Source organism: Palaemon carinicauda, chromosome 5 (assembly GCF_036898095.1).
Source record: "Palaemon carinicauda isolate YSFRI2023 chromosome 5, ASM3689809v2, whole genome shotgun sequence".
NCBI lineage: Eukaryota > Metazoa > Arthropoda > Malacostraca > Decapoda > Palaemonidae > Palaemon > Palaemon carinicauda.
The window spans coordinates 159,914,152-159,931,651 of NC_090729.1; the positions used below are offsets into that span (position 1 = coordinate 159,914,152).

The 17,500-nt window shown below is 39.9% G+C and overlaps 1 protein-coding gene across 2 annotated transcripts in view; it reads right to left on the minus strand.

The window, feature by feature from the left end:
* LOC137641567 (procollagen-lysine,2-oxoglutarate 5-dioxygenase 1-like) overlaps positions 1-17,500 on the minus strand; it is a 252,332-nt gene that overhangs the window by 87,608 nt on the left and 147,224 nt on the right. For both annotated transcript variants that reach the window (XM_068374256.1, XM_068374255.1), the window contains exons 10-11: positions 16,216-16,332; positions 7,880-7,961 (exon numbers count right to left, since the gene is read on the minus strand). In XM_068374256.1, coding sequence (XP_068230357.1) covers positions 7,880-7,961; positions 16,216-16,332 — 199 coding nt within the window. The remainder of the gene's footprint in view (positions 1-7,879; positions 7,962-16,215; positions 16,333-17,500) is intronic.

Genomic DNA, 17,500 nt, shown 5'->3' on the forward strand with positions numbered 1-17,500 from the left:
GCTAATTGCTTATGGAGCCTTAGTATACTTTATCATACTCCCCGGTTGCTTTCTTTTCTTCGGAGAAGGTATGCAATCCCTTTCCCTCTGTTTAAGCCTTGGGCTTATCCCTAAGTGGTTTTTTCCGAATTTATTTTCGATAAAACTATACTAGGGTGTTACTGTACCTTCCTGTTCCAGCAGAGTCTGGTTCAAAGAGGGTCAGAACAACAGAGTTTTTAGTCTGAGTCCGTGTTGTTTGGCTTGGGGCAGAGTCTCCCTCGCTGACCTAACACTTACAAAGGGAGCTGAGCTCCCTTAGGTCACTGTCGAAGGTTTCTGTAGTTATGATTCCTTCTTGTGTGATCGACCAGACTAAGTCCTGTTGCTGTTCTCGGGGAGGATAAATCTTCCCTTGGGAGTTGCAACGCCTTCCTTGCTTTGGTGCTCTGGAAGCTGGCAGGTATTATACTACTGCGCTGGCCCTTTCCCTTAGATCTCCCTTAGGCTAAGACAGAGTTCTTGGCTACGGGTGATCTGTCACTAAAGCAAGGTTGGCAGGACCCTCTTGTCCCTTCCCCCTCTATCTCCGTAATGGCCTAGCCATTACTGTACTGTACCTTGCCGGCCGGCAGAGCTGGCCGGCAGGGGTATTACTGTACCATATGTCATTCTACTTCTGGACCTAGTATAGGTTGGGATTTGGATTGACTAAGCCCATTGCCGGCCGGCAGAGACGCTGGACGGCAAGGGTCTTATGTTTTCGAGTGCTGCCCGGACCTCTCTTGGTCCCTCATCCATGCCTGCCGGCAGAGCCGGACGGCATTGGTCAAGGAAGCCTGAATTAAGTTTCTCCCCTTCCTTATATGCACTCTTTCGGTTGCCGGGCTGGGGGGGTTGTGTACACTCTTATCCCGGCATCCATTCTATTTTCTTCTAGTGCTGTACCTGTCCCGGCAGCCGGCCTATGAGGCCGGCAGCCGGGCAGGGGTAGTCTTCTGGTTCTTTTGCTGCCGGCTGGCATCGGTCTTGTACCTTTGCCGGCCGGCTTATGTCAGTCCTTGTCTGCCGGTCACCAAGAGTGTGGCCGGCAGCCGGGTACTACCTTGTGTAGTTGCTGGCCGGCAATCATTGCCGGCCAACACTGGCTGTTGCTGGCCGGCAGCTGCTGCCGCCGGCACAGGCATTTGAACCAGAGGGCTGCCGCCCTATAGCTGTTAAGTAGTATACTTTAAAGCTAATTGTGGTGTGTGCCGGCCGGCAAAGGCAGGCCGGCACACATCCTCCTATACTGTACTAGTATTCTTCTGTATAGCATATACAGTAAGAAGAAAACTATAGTAAAAGTTTAGGTACAGCACTGTATCTTCTAACACTATTGTGTTTTCTTACACAGCCCTTTGCTGTTGCCCTCAGACAGGAAGCAGAGTTCTTCCCCGTCTATTATCCAGGATTTTTAAAATCATTGCCTAGGTGTGAGCTCCACCTGTTTCCTATGGAAACCTTGCATTGGTTACTCTAGTAGAGATAAACCATTTTTTGATTTTATTATCTGGAAGGCTGCAACAATGGGTTGTGAGGGAAACACAAGTGTGTGTCTTTCATTTATGAATTGTTATGCTATACTATGCATATCCAGTGATACATAGTTCACTTGATACTCATGGAAATTTCTTCTCTTTACAGAAGGACACTCCGAAGTGGGGAAGTGCTTTCTGCAATGTCAGCAGCAAGAACCTCTGCGGACATGAGTTTTGTAGGAGACATGCAGCATACGCTGTCTCCAAGGATGATCTCCGGTATTGGGACCCTCAGGTATGTACTGTGTGCACTAACCTGATTAATGAGACATTTAAATAGCTAGGAAGAAGCTTCGTACCTGGGTAAGGGGCTTCCAAAAGTACACTTCTGGCCCTTATCTTCCAAGTGAGAAGATGAGGGCGTATCTTTTCCCTAAGGCATCAGCTGAGGCAGTGATTCCCCAGCCTCAAGAGGAGATCCCCTAAGTTCAGATCCAGGTGGATGCTGAAGTCGCGGTCGCGATGCAAGACATCCAGCTAAATGACAGGATATCTGATGTGGACGGGTGTCAGGAGGAAGACCTCCTTGCAGAAGCCCAGGATGAAGTTCAAGTCCCTCTACATCGGCCGGTCTCCCAGTAGAGCTGGGACAGGCCCTCTCTTCTATTGTTGGAATGATCCAACAAATGCAGAAGGAGAATCAGGAGAAGGCGGCTGCAATGGAACTGCGAATGCAGTGCCTTGCAGAATCACATGGGCCCCAGAAAAGCTCAATGTGAAAGACCTTCCTTTGTGCTCGGATGCTAACCCATGGAGGTATGCTGAGCACATGTCGATGACGACTGGAAAGATCGTCATCTCGGATATGCTGGGCTCAGTTCCCCTGGAGGGTGGAATTCTGGCCCAGCAAGGCACCATATCCGGACTGTTATGTCCGGCTGAGGAAGGAACCAGCTTCAAAGGAGGAGGCAGAGCCGAAGGAGGTCATAGTGATGACCATGCTAAGGCTCAAGCTCTACTTTCATCTTCGATGAAAGAGAGGGGCTTCTCTAACTCAAAGGTAGCTGCATTGAATAGGAAGCTCCCTTCCTTTGTGTCCTCGCCTACTAGAGCCTTCCCCCTTTTTACAGAAAGGGTTTCTGGCTGTACTAAAAGCAATCGAGGCCGGCAAGTCTTGCCCCTCCCTAGAGGAGTGTAAACCCTTGTCGCTGGCCCTGCCTATGGACCACAAAGATTGGAAGGACGTCCATCTTACGTTCTAAGTGGAAAGTTGGAGGCTGATATTGCCGGACGTCAGTTCGGCAAGGACCCCCCTAAGCTGTCTGACTTTCTTTTGCGAAGTGAGCTCGATACAAAAGAAAGACTGAATGCCTCAATGTCTCTTCAGACTACTCTCGAGACGATGGCAAGTGACCCCAAGGTCCATGAAATGTTCATGGTAGTGGCCAAGCCTCATCTGGCCACAGTGACGAAGGACCTTTATGGCTTCGTCAAGGCAAGGAGAGCTTGTAGGGAGTTCGTGTTTACCTCGGCTACAGTGAGGCACGAGCTAAAGAAACTAATCTCCTCCAACATTTGGGGAAAAGACCTTTTTCCCTACCGACTTGGTCAAAGAAGTTTTTGATAAAGCCACCTTGGAGAATAGAAACCTTCTCCAGAAGTGGGACCTGGCTATCAAAAGAAAGTCTTCCCCGGATGAGGGTCCTCAACCAAAGAGGAAGACTATGAGGACTAGGCTACCGTCTCGGCCAGCCAAGCCTCTTAGACAGCAACAGCAACTGCAATTGCCATTGCCCCCAGTGCCCCAGATCGTGGCACAAACCCCGACCACCTTTCAGTGGGTACCCCAGGCCGTGTCGACACAGTCCACGGCATTCACCCCAGCGTTCGAAGGGCAGTCTACTTCCTTCCGAGCAAAGCCTAGAGGAGCAGCCAGAGGCTCGTCTAGACGCCCCTCAAGGGGAAGGGGATTCAGGGGTGGTCGTGGTCAGGAAGGCAAGACCTCAGGACGGCAGTCCAAGTGAGGTGATACCGGTAGGAGGGAGACTTCTGAAATTTCGGGATCGGTGGACCTTCGATCCCTGGGCCCACAGCCTACTCAAGAATGGATTGGGCGGGAGCTGGTACAGCACTCCACCCCCGTACCTTCGGTTTTTTCCAACACTCCACCCCCGTTATGGAGGAGTACGTTCAAGAACGGTTGGAGAAAAAGGGTGAAGCCCATCAATTTCTAAGGGAGGCTGTTTTGTGTTCCCAAGAAAGACTCGGAAAAGATCAGAGTCATTCTGGACTTGTCGCCACTTAACAAGTTCATAGTGAATTGCAAATTCAAAATGCTAACACTGCAACACATAAGGACCTTACTGCCCAAGAGGGCATATTCCGTCTCTATAGACTTGTCAGATGCCTACTGGCACATTCCAATTAGCCTTCGGAGCCATGCCATTCGGGCTAAACATAGCCCCAAGGATTTTTACGAAGCTTGCGAGCGTAGCTCTCAAACAATTTCGCCTAAAGGGAATTCAGGTAGTAGCCTACCTGGACGACTGGTTGGTGTGGGCAGCATCCGAGACAGAATGCTTGCAAGCTTCCAGTCAGTGATCCAGTTCCTAGAGTACCTAGGCTTCAAGATCAACAGAAAAAGTCTCGACTTTCTCCATCTCAAAAGTTCCAGTGGCTAAGATCCACTGGGACCTTTTGTCACACCGTTTCTCCACCCCAGCGAAGAAAAGGAAGGAGATAGCGGGTTCTGTCAAGAGACTTCAAGATTCCGAAAGGATATCAAGACACGAGCAGGAGAGAGTACTGCGCTCTCTCCAGTTTGCTTCGGTGACAGACCCAGTGCTAAGAGCACAGCTAAAGGATGCAATCGGAGTTTGGAGAAGTTATGCATCAAACGCGTGAAGAGATCTGAGAAGACCAGCCGCTTCGGCTAAGTACTCTTCTCAGGCCTTGGTCCCAAGCCAGACATCTAAAGAAGTCAGGTTCTTCTTCAGCCACCTCCCCCGTCGGTGACGATTCACTCAGACGCCTCAAAGGAGGGATGGGGAGGTCACTCTCATCGGAAAAAAGTCCAGGGGACTTGGTCCAGGCTATTCAAGACCTTTCTCATAAAACTTTCTAGAAGCTAGGGCAGTGCTCCTTACCTTAAAGAAAGTCTCCCCGCGTTATTCGTTCCACAGAAAGTGGTAATAGACAGCGAGGTAGTTGTAAGATACTTGAATCGACAAGGATCGAGGTCACCACCTCTCAACCAGGTGATGTTGGCCGTCTTCCGATTGGCGGAAAAGAAGAAGTGGTACCTGTCGGCAGTTCACCTTCAAGGAGTCCGCAATGTGACAGCGGACGCTCTATCCAGGTTCACACCGATAGAGTCGGAATGGTCCTTAGACGCAGGATCATTCTCCTTCATTCTGAATCAGTCCCAGAACTGCAGATAGACCTCTTTGCGACGAAAGACAACAAGAAGTTGCCCCTGTACGTGCCCCGTACGAGGACCACTTAGCGGAAGCAGTGGACGCGATGTCCCTCGACTGGAACAGATGGTCCAAGATTTATCTGTTCCCTCCTCACAACCTTCTGTTGAGGGTCCTCAACAAACTGAGATCCTTCAAAGGGTAGCGGCAATAGTGGCCCACAAGTGGCCGAACAGCGTGTGGTTCCTCCTGGCATTGGAACTGTAGCTGAAGTTTGTACCACTACCAGATCCAGTTCTGACCCAGCGAGTCCAGAAGTCAACTGTCTGCGCTTCATTACAGAAAACCCGGACCCTGCAGTTCATGATTTTCTCTCCCTAGCGGTGAGAAAGCGTTTCGGGATTTCGAAAGCCAGTATAGACTTCCTTGAGGAATATAAATGCAAATCTACTAGAAGGCAATATGAGTCATCTTGGAGAAAATGGGTGGCCTTTTGTCAAGGCGAAGATTCCGCAGGAGATCTTGACAGACTTCTGCTTATCTTTTTTCCCCACCTCCATGGTCAAGGGTTGGCAGCGAACACGATTTCAGCGTGTAAGTCTGCTTTGACAAGACCCATTCTATATGCCTTCCAGGTCGACCTAGGTAACGAGATCTTTAATAAAGTCCCGAAAGCCTGTGCTAGGCTCAGACCTTCAGCACCTCCAAAGCCCATTTCATGGTCTTTAGACAAGTTCTTCATTTCGCTTCTCTGTTGAGCAATGAAGAATGTGCGTTAAAGGATTTGACACAAAAAGTTATTTTCCTAATTTGCACTCGCGTCCGGGGCCAGGGTTAGTGAAATTGTAGCCTCTCGAGAGAGGCAGGTCGTGTTCAGTTCCTGGATGGGGAAGAACTGAACCTGTTTCCGGATCCTACGTTTCTCGCCAAGAATGAGTTACCCACCAACAGGTGGGGTCCCTGGAGAATCTGCCCTCTGAAAGAAGATGCATCTCTATGTCCAGTAGAATGCCTAAAGGTCTATCTTCATAGAACTTCAGACTTCAAGGGTGGTCAACTATTCAGGGGAGAAACATCAGGCTCAAATTTATCTCTGAATCAACTCAGAGCAAAAATCACATATTTTATTCGCAGAGCGGATCCTGACAATACACCCGCAGGTCACGATCCGAGGAAAGTTGCCTCATTCTTAAATTTCTTTAATTGCATGGATTTTGAACATCTCCGTTCATACACTGGCTGGAAGTCTTCCAGAGTGTTCTTTCGCCACTATGCGAAGCAAGTAGAGGAACTAAAAGAGATCTGTGGTAGCAGTGGGTCGCGGTGTTAACCCTACTGTTTAACTCTGCGAGGAACAGTGGTCTTAATTGGGACGATTAATTCCAGGGTGAGTGTGTAGTTACATACTGTACTACAAACTAAGTGAGGGCACTGTGTTGCCCATCCAGACTGTTCCATTTCCGAAGGTGAACCTAGCATAAGTGCAGACATGTGTGCCGAGCGTTTCTAACGCTAATGTCATTGATTTGTAATACAGGCTTTTATGACTTTGATACCTCGGTATCTTAAAAGTGGCATCTAATGTTTTTCTTTCAGACAAACAAGCCCTGTTTACTATCATACTTATGCTTAAAGTTTTGGGTTATCCTCTTCTTATATATATATGTATAATTGTGGTTAACCTGTCTGTTTATTGTCTGTCAATAAGCTTGTTCTTGAGAACCTTGCGTCTCCTTCACCTGTGTCAATTTATTGGTATAATTGAGCATTCATTCTATGTACCTTATCTGGGATAATTCTAATAGAATTGTTCCTTTATGCAAGCTATGTTGCATTGGTTTTCCTCCTATGCGGATATAAAACCTTTGGCCAATACAAGTATTGTGCAGAAAACTGGTCGATATTTCATATTGACGCAGTGGTCCTTTACAAACTATGCTTTACTTAATATAGGGCTAGACCACTATATTAGCTTGCCTGATATTCATACATAGATATATGTACTCTTCGAGACTTTCCAGAGTCTAGTAGGACTCTTCCCTGTAGGGGGCAGGAAGCTCTAACATAGTTTATAGTTAGTTGAAAAGATGTATAACGGTAACATCTTAGGTCTCTAGGTCTAGTCGACCGGGAATAAATATCTCCGGGGAGTACGGCACGTTCTGAGAATCCACAGATACAGTAATGCTCTGGTACACTTCCATCAGGACGACATGGCTTGAGCCCAAAAAACGGATTTTGAGCGAAGCGAAAAATCTATTTTTGGGTGAGATAGCCATGTCGTCCTGATGGACCCGCCCTTGCCTTTCTAAGAAAGGGCTGTAGGACCCCTCCCTACATACAGTATCTGTAGCACCTCGTGTACGCTACAAGGAATACAGATGGCGCCAGGATTGGCGCCAGGCACGCATACGAATCGGGGGATTGGGAAGCCTTGGGAGCGGCTCCCCCCTTTTTCTTTCCCGAATTCGTATCTCGTCAATCTCCCTCCTACGAGACGAATCTCTATTCAGGTAGTAGATTGCCATGTGACGTGTCTAGAATACGTCCTCTGATATGTCGCGATATCCCTTTCACGAGGGATACTCGCTCCAGGAGTTAGAATTCTGGTACCTTAAGGTAAATTCTCTGGGAATATCGCCGTAGTTGTAATATACCCTAGGAAGCTACCCTATAGGAACTTCCATCAGGACGACATGGCTATCTCACCCAAAAATAGATTTTTCGCTTCGCTCAAAATCCGTTATATATATATATATATATATATATATATATATACATATATATATATATATATATATATATATATATATATATATATATACACATATATATGTACATATATACGCACACACACACACACACACACACACATATATATATATATATATATATATATATATATATATATATATATATATATATATAAAGGTCATAAAATTCAGATAAATATCATTAACAAACCTTTTCTCCTTTTTCCATTTTTTCTAAGGCATCTCTTCGATACATCACTATGTTTCTGACCTTCATGACTTGAAAGATTCCTCTGGAAATAAATAAATAAAAAAAAATAAAGAATACAATTTATACATATAGGTCAAATCAGCATACTGATTGTCCCCCGCCCCCCACAAAAAAAAAAAATGTTAGAATTAATAAGATTTAAACCCAGTCTGAGAATTACTAAAAATAATTACAGAGAAGCATTTACGGATTATTGCTAAAAAAAATCAACCAATGCCAGGCACCCAGCCAAGTGAATGAATGAATTATAAATCTTGAGAAAATGAACAATTTTGCTGTCAATTAACTTCTTGGTTATTAATTCTATAGCCATTCAATTTAAAATTTTCATAGCATGGGCATTAATGTATGCAACTTGCTAGCTGTTCATGACATTCTAACTTTACTCTACCTTTCAAGGAGGTAAAGCCCATCAATCCTGCCTTTGGAAAACGCGTGTTTCATTATTTCTACACAGTTAAAAAAAGCCCTCAGGGCAGGTTCATCAAGCTGGATATATAGGCTAAAGGCAATCAACTCCTTATACACCCTGACGAAATACAACAATATCATGTAATGTTAATAAGAATTATAACAAGGACCCAACATATCAATTCTATCAGTTATTAACAAATATAACAGGTTACAGAAAAGGTAGAGAAAGCGACGCCGGAGAGCCTAAGAAAGGAGGTTACTGGAGGGATAGGAGGAGGTCTAGAGTCTAGACGGAGGAAAGGAAGGAGAGGGGAGGGATGGGGAACTGTAGGTATTCGAATTGCTTCACCTACTTACCCAATTCACTTTGCTTGGCCTTTATTATGACAAGAGTAAATGCCTTAATTAACGAGATTTGCCAATGCATTAAAGTATCAAAAATTAAGGGGAGGAGTATAGAGTGCTGTGTCAAAGTACCATTCTTAGTATGGGATATATTAAAGAAAATCACACTATATTTTTGCCAGAAATGCATAGTTGTATAGGTGGCCTAGACTAGTACAGCATTGCTGATCATGGTGATGCATAAACCCTTTACCACGTTAAAGTCTCCCCGCTCATATATATATATATATATATATATATATATATATATATACATATACATACATACATATATATATATATATACATATATATATATATATATATATATATATATACATATGTATGAAATATAAATCATATTTGTATATATATATATATATATATATATATATATATATATATACATATATATATATATATATATATATATATATATATATATAGGCCTACACATATATATTTATATTCATATATATATAAAATATATATATATATATATATATATACATATATATTTATATTCATATATATATATATATATATATATATATAAATGGATGCGTGTGTCTATGACTATACATTAAACTCTTCCCTCTACACAAGGAGTGACTCCACAGTTAAGAAAAAAAAAAAAAAAAAAGAGAGAGAAGAAAAAGAATATCGCAATGATCATTGCCGGAATCAAACCTGAACAACACCTACACACATGGATTATCAGCAGTGCGTCAGACACAATACACACTGTTATTAACCCTATGTTATATGTACTCTAACGCTTTTTAGATATTAAAGCCCTTCCTTTCCAATAACTCCTTCCCTCCATCTCTTTTTTTTTCTACGCTGCGGTCTCTTCCTACATCTTAAAATTTCTCAATATTATATGCTTGGGGCATACATAGACCTAAAAATGGCTTCTGATAGAACTGATAACGGTGACATAGAGGATACTGGGGTTGTTTAGGTGCCTATGGAAACCAAAGTTGATGAAATGTGGAGGGTAATATGAATGAAAAGAAAAATTTTGATGTTGCTGAGATTAATATTTGTTACTCAATGACTGAACGAGAGAGGATTGTGGGAATATATACAGGTAGCGAGCGGTACAATATTAGCTTTGGCGACAAGGACTAAAATGTTTTGAGATGGTTTCGATCTCGTCTAGAGAACGGAGGCTGATACAGTTGGTAAAAAGTGCATAATTGCGACGTGTTAAATAGAAGCAGCTGATGAAAGCATTGGATAAACAACTACATGAAAGAGATGCTGCCAGAAAGCGCCTTTATATTCAAGAAGTGAGGGAGTGAGTACAAGAGATGGACCGAGGAGCGTTTTATGTTTTCTCTTTTCACACGCTGCTGCGGAACCTTCTGTTAATTCGTAGGGAGCTACTTAAGTTTAATATACCTCTGCAAAATGGTTAAAAATGATTGTAGTAGTGACCGTTATCTCTGTATTTCTTCTCTCTCTAGCTACGTCACCGACCATGATAACAGTCGAAGTACACATACATACACAGATATATATATACACGCACACACACACACACACACACATATATATATATATATATATATATATATATATATATATATATATATATATATATATATATATATATATATAATATATATATATATATGTCGATTGAGAGATTCTTGACTTTTCTTCTCAACTACGTGTGATCCTAACAGATTCCTATAGCTTCAATGAAATTTGTGTCGCGTCTTGCAAAAAAAAAAAAAAAAAAAAAAAAAATGATTGATGTTACCCTTCCACCTAGTTCTTGGTCTTCCCCTTCGTCTCTTGCCTTCTGGAACCTAATCAAATACTGTTTTTACATCCCGATGTTCTGGCATTCTGCAGATGTGTCCAAACCATCACAATTGGCTCTTTTCAATTTTAAGAATTACTGGTTCAACAAGTAATCCATCTTTTATATCAATATTGCATAATTTGTCTCTTTTAGTTATGCATTAAATTAGACGCAAAAAACGCATTTCACCTGCTTAGATTTTAGATTTTAGCCTATCAGTCAGTGCCCACGTCTCACAATTGTTTTGAGGTAGGGATTTAAGAATTGTATCATATTATTTAACTTTCACTTTTCTTGTGATATTTCTATTTTGTAGTAGAGGATGCATAAAACCTACGTTTTTACTGTATTTGGCTATTCTGCTGTTTATAACGCTACCTAAGTACGTATATGCGTTTCTTCTTTGGATGTTAGCATTAGCTAATACTAATTCTCCCTCATTTTGAGCAGATCCTACAACCAGATATCCAGTCTTTGAAATGTTTAACTTCAATGTTTGTTACGTAGGAGCCAAATCCTAATTATTCATTTTACTTTCAACGGCTCCCATATTATCGTTTGACCAATATCATCTGCATAAGCAAATTTTTCTTCTTTGTAATTATTTTCTTCTATTTGCTGGATTACTTTTTCAATGTATATAATGAATAGTATAGGAGACAGTATACTACCTTGTCTAACTCCAGTGGTGATGATAAAAGTTCCAACTGGGCAACCAACTTTACTTGTTATAACACCAGGAGAGTCAGTGTACATTACTGTAAGTCCAAGCATTGACCAGACCTGTGAGTAGCTTCACTAATGATTTGCTCACAGCCTGATTCAGAAGCAAAGTCCAAAGTTTTTGAGCCATGGCAATCAGTAGGAGAAACAGAATTCAACCACTTCCAATGGTGAGCATTAAAATCATCAACAAAATCAAAAGAGGCCTTTCTATCATCTTCTTGTTTCTCCGCAATAATGATAAGAAGACAATCGAAGATAGACTCGTCCATGTCTGGATTCCAGTAGACACAACACAAATATAAGTTGTTAAGCCTGTCAGAAACTTTTATCAACCGAATCTCATGACATCCACATTCGTACCAGGACTTATGAGAAGCAGGATACTCAGTCCCATTACACACCGTCATTCCCCTTGCCTAGCAATGGCATCCCGTTTTAAAATGATTTGTTTCTTAAAAACTGGAATGAGGATCACAGATGAATGACTCATCAGGATGCCAGATAACTTATAATCAATCAATCAATCAATCATTTGAGAAACCAAAGTTTCTGAGCATAATAGAATATCATACTGTCTGGATTCAACTGTAAGATCTCTAATATTGCCATACAGTCCATGAATATTGCGATGCATTACACGACACTGGTCAGGGATTTTACTCAATATCTTCAAACCGAATAGGAATTAGAAGTAATAAAAGGGTCTCATCATACTTGAAAAAAGGTTAACAATAATGATAACAAAAACAATGTGTACGCGACTATATATACACCCGTTTATGCAACTCTCAAAGACAAAATCTCGGATAAAATTGGTCAATATGGCGGAGCCAACACAAAATTGGTCAACATGGCGGAGCCAACACAAAATTGGTCAACATGGCGGAGCCAACACAAAATTGGTCAACATGGCGGAGCCAACACAAAATTGGTCAACATGGCGGAGCCAACACAAAATTGGTCAACATGGCGGAGCCAACACATCATGGGAATTTAAGTACCCTCCGGGATAGCCACATCAACTGAAGGGAGGACTGTAAGGATGGTTTTGAAAATGAATACAAGAGAGGAAGAAAAAGAAACGGATAGGAAAAAATCAGCCTGACAAACCACAAGACATTCATGGCTCTTCTATTAAGCCTTCCCAATACACCATTTCATAGAAAACAAGAGTTAGAGAAAACAAAATAGTGTGCCCGAGTGTACTCTCAAAGGAGAGAACTCTAATTCAAGAGAGTGGAAGGCCATGGTACAGAGGCTATGGCCCTACCCAAGACTAGAGAACAATGGTTTGATTTTGGAGTTCCCTTCTCCTAGAATAGTTGCTTGTCATATCTAGAGTGTCTTGTGCCTTTACTATTAATAATATCATTTCTGATTAGACTCGAAATGTATTGAATCCACTTATGGCATTCGAGAACCTCTTATCGTCATTGAACACTGACCATTCAGGGTCACCGTTATCATTATCAATAGCGTATACTGTATATATATATATATATATATATATATATATATATATATATATATATATATACACATATATATATATACATATATATATATATATATATATATATATATATATATATATATATATATAATCAATAAAACTGCGCACACAAAATTCCACATACATAACCGCGAAAAATGAAACAAACAGCCAAAAAATTATGGGATGAAACTCGTACATGATTAATAACAATGAAAATATGAAATTTCACCATAATTGATATTCCTTCATGATTTCTGACACTGGAACAAAGACTTGGATTTGTCTTTCTGCGAGACGAAGGACCCTCTCCTCTTCACATTTCCTTCAGTGTTTCCACTAGGGACGAGATTTGATGGAAGCAGTTAATAATACGTCCAGTTCGTTTCAGAACATGAGAGAGAGAGAGAGAGAGAGAGAGAGAGAGAGAGAGAGAGAGAGAGAGAGAGAGAGAGAGAGAGGGGGGGGAAACTAAGGTCCTTATGAAAGTATAGTCCTTAGGAATGAGAGACCGACAAAACTTGAGTCTGCATGATTATCTAAGGATTTTTCATTAGCATTTCACTCAGTTTTAAGTAGAAAATCTCAGTAATACTTGATAATTGATTGATTGATTCGAGGTTTTCGTAATACCTAATAAACTCCTCCAAAGGTTAATGGTGTGTCTGTAATCCCCAATCATACTGATTTTTAAAAAAATTCAGCCACGCTTAAAATATCCCTCTAGTTGAGATTCAAAACCAATTATTTGGTCTGTGAATGTACGCAGAGCAAAATCTATAATAAAAAATAAAGTATATATTCGGATTCGCTGGAACCATTTACCGCTTTCTGATTACTTTACGGATTCACCACATATTCAAAATCTGATTTCGTTTAGCAAAGTTCATTTCCCCAAAAAATGAAAACATACAGGGATTTAGTATTTAAATTAGATCAGGGCCTCTCTCTCTCTCTCTCTCTCTCTCTCTCTCTCTCTCTCTCTCTCTCTCTCTCTCTCTCTCTCTCTCTCTCTCTCTCTTATATATATATATGTATATATATATATATATATATATATATATATATATATATATATATATATATATATATATATATAATGTTGAAGAGAAAGAACTACTGCTTTGCCTTGAAAGTGTGCCTGAGACAAGGGAGTGTAATGTATCCTCTGCTTTTTACTATTGCATATGGAGTTTTTGTAGAAGTGAAGGAAAGAATAGTAGATAAGTCTGGATGTGAAGTAGTTGGGCAAAAAAAAGGTTTTTTGAGTGAGTGTACTGTAAAATGATTGGCTAAGATTTCTAGATCATAAAATATTGATAGAAGACGGGAACGAGAAACAGTTGAACTTTTAAAACCAAAATTGTAAAACAACAAAGCTGATGGGTGATGTAACCAGAACAAACGTCAGAGAAGTATGAACTTCATGTAATGAATATTAAATATGTGCTTGATTATTATCATTATTATCATTACTTACTAAATTACAACCCTAGTTGGAAAAGCAGGATGCTATAAGCCCAGGGGCCCCAACGGGGAAAATAGCCAAGTGAGGAAAGGAAACAAGGAAAATAAAAGTTTTAAGAACAGTAACAGCATTTAAATAAATATTTCTTACAAAATTATAAATACTTTAACAAAACAAGAAGTGAAATAAAATAGAATAGTGTGCCCGAGTGTACCCTCAAGCACGAGAACTCTAACCCAAGGCAGTGAAAGGGAAATAACTGATTGGAATAATAATCTTAGAAGAACTATAGAAAAGAGTGACCATAAGAGTTAGTTTAGTTTAGTTTAGCTTTAGTTTTTAGCTCGCGAATGGCAGAGGCACGGGACAGTGACATTGCCCTAGCAATCAGGACAATGCCCTAAAGACTGACCATATTTTATATGATCAGCGCCCAGGCCTCCTCTCCACCCAAGCTAGGACCAGGGAGGGCCAGGCAGTGGCTGCTGATGACTCAACAGATAGACCTGTAGGCTCCCCCAAACCTTAGCTCACAAGGATGGTAAGGTTGCAGACACTAATGGCACTAACGAGTCTGAGCGGGACTCGAACACCCGACTGGCAAACACCAGGCAGAGACGTTACCAATCAGGCTGTTGATGACAGTTCGATGTTCGCTACGATGCTGGTCTCCCAACCAGCAAAGAAAACAATGTTGAGTTTCCCAACCAGCAAAGAAAACAATGTTGAGTTTCCCAACCAGCAAAGAAAACAATGTTGAGTTTCCCAACCAGCAAAGAAAACAATGTTGAGTTTCCCAACCAGCAAAGAAAACAATGTTGAGTTTCGTCAGCACTAAAATAGTAATCTCCAAGAATTTCGGGACGATGCCGTCTCATAAATCGTGGAATATCCATGTTTTTATGTGGCAAGAGGACAAGAACCTCCTGACAAAATATTTTTTGTAAACAAATGGGTAATGTCTATGAACCAAAGCGTCTTAGGATAAAATTGTATGGCCCGAATAAAGATTATATATATATATACATATATATATATATATATATATATATATATATATATATATATATATATGTGCGTGCGTGCGTGCGTGAGTGCGTGCGTGCGTGTGTGTGTGTGTGTGTGTTTAGGTAATGTAGAAATATCGACATCCTTGAAACAATATAGACTCACTTTCTCCTTTGTAAAAAATATCTCATAGCGATATAATGCTTCAGCAATTTTTCAAACTGTAGGCTAAAAGTCTACACTATTTTCTTCAGAGTAGCCGCCCATGCACTTTTGCAAATTAGAAAAGTATATACAGTACATACTTTTATGCAAATGTTAAGAGGACGTGCCTCTCTCTCTCTCTCTCTCTCTCTCTCTCTCTCTCTCTCTCTCTCTCTCTCTCTCTCCTTAGAAAAATATATTCAGTACATACTTCTATGCAAATATTAAGAGGACGTGCCCCTCTCTCTCTCTCTCTCTCTCTCCCTCTCTCTCTCTCTCTCTCTCTCTCTCTCTCTCTCTCTCTCTCTCTCTCTCTCTCTCTCTCTCTCTCTTTACTTTTTTAACCTATAAATGGTGGGCTGTGCTTCAAAACTACCTTAAAAGTCGCAAGCATCAGTTATATTGGCATTGGTTTATAGCATAACTGGTGAATCTAAAAGGTAGTGGTTAAGAACTATTATTGTCATAATAATAATGACATCAATATCATAATACAAAATTTGAGACAGGGCACATTCACCTGGAATAAGCAAAATCATCATAAGGCTATAAATATGCACAACAAACATCCAATATGAAGAAAGAAAAACATTTCAAAATGTATCACAGTAACGATCAGAATAAATAAGAACAAATTAAAATACCTCGCTTGAGAAATGTCAGATTAATTAAATCAATAAAAATAACCCATACAACAAGCATAATAATAACAACAATAATGATCGTTATAATAATATAAACAATTCGTAAGATTTCATACTCACTTGACTGTCCTCTTGGAGATCAACTCGTCCCACTGAGACTCGCCTTCGTAGGAATACACCATGTTTGACTTGGCACGTTTACTTTTCATCTCCATAATGAACGGAGCCACGACTGGTCTGGAAGGAGAGGAAATTTTGATGAATTATTGGATATCTGGTAAGAAATAGATATGATTACAGGAAGTTTTGGTAAAGTTATTGCTAGTTATTTCCAATAGGTATTTGCTTCGACTCACAAACCCACGAATGGATATTTATTCGGAAATATAATTAGATGAAGTTTTGTTATAGGTATTGTTCGATGATTTCAATATATGTATTCATTTCGAAGACACTGGCTAAGTTTCCTTTCGCCTATGATTATCAATAACAGATAAAAAGGGAAAATCAGATATTTTCATCTTAATCAAATCACTATGATACAGACCAATATCTTCATAAATACACACAAGCACACGCTCACACACACACACACATACAGACGCTCACTCACACACACACACACACACACACATATATATATATATATATATATACATATATATATATACTGTATATGTGTGCGCGTGTCTGTAGCCTATATACTGTGTGTGTATATATATATATATATATATATATATATATATATATATATATATATATATATATATATATATATATATATATATATATATACATATATATATAGGTTCCATAGAATATTGGTGAATCAGTAGTTATTGAGGTTGTATTATATATATATATATATATATATATATATATATATATACAGTATATCGATTTATATATACACAAATACAGTATATACAGTAGTAGCTTTTTCTATTTTTGTATTCTAAAGAAATAGGCTTAATATCAGGTACATCTTACCAAATTTGTCAGTATTGTATATATATATATATATATATATATATATATATATATATATATATATATATATACAATAGAACCTCAATAACTACTGATTCAACAATATTCTATGGAACTTTCGATACCATTATAAAACAATATACTCTAGTAAATCACTTGACCTTACCAGGAAAACTGGAAGCACTGAGAACATTTTCAAAGGGCACCCTATTAAATCACAGCTCGGTAGAGTAAGCCACTATAATGTTCTGTTTCAAATAAAGGGAATGTATTTATCTTAATCTTCCCTCATTTACATTCTATTTTTATTTCTGCTTTTCATAAGTTTTTATTGTTCATTTCCGTTATGTTATTCCCTAATACCCTTATCCCCTTCTTTATTCTGCATTATCCTTATTCGCTATCATATTCTTTA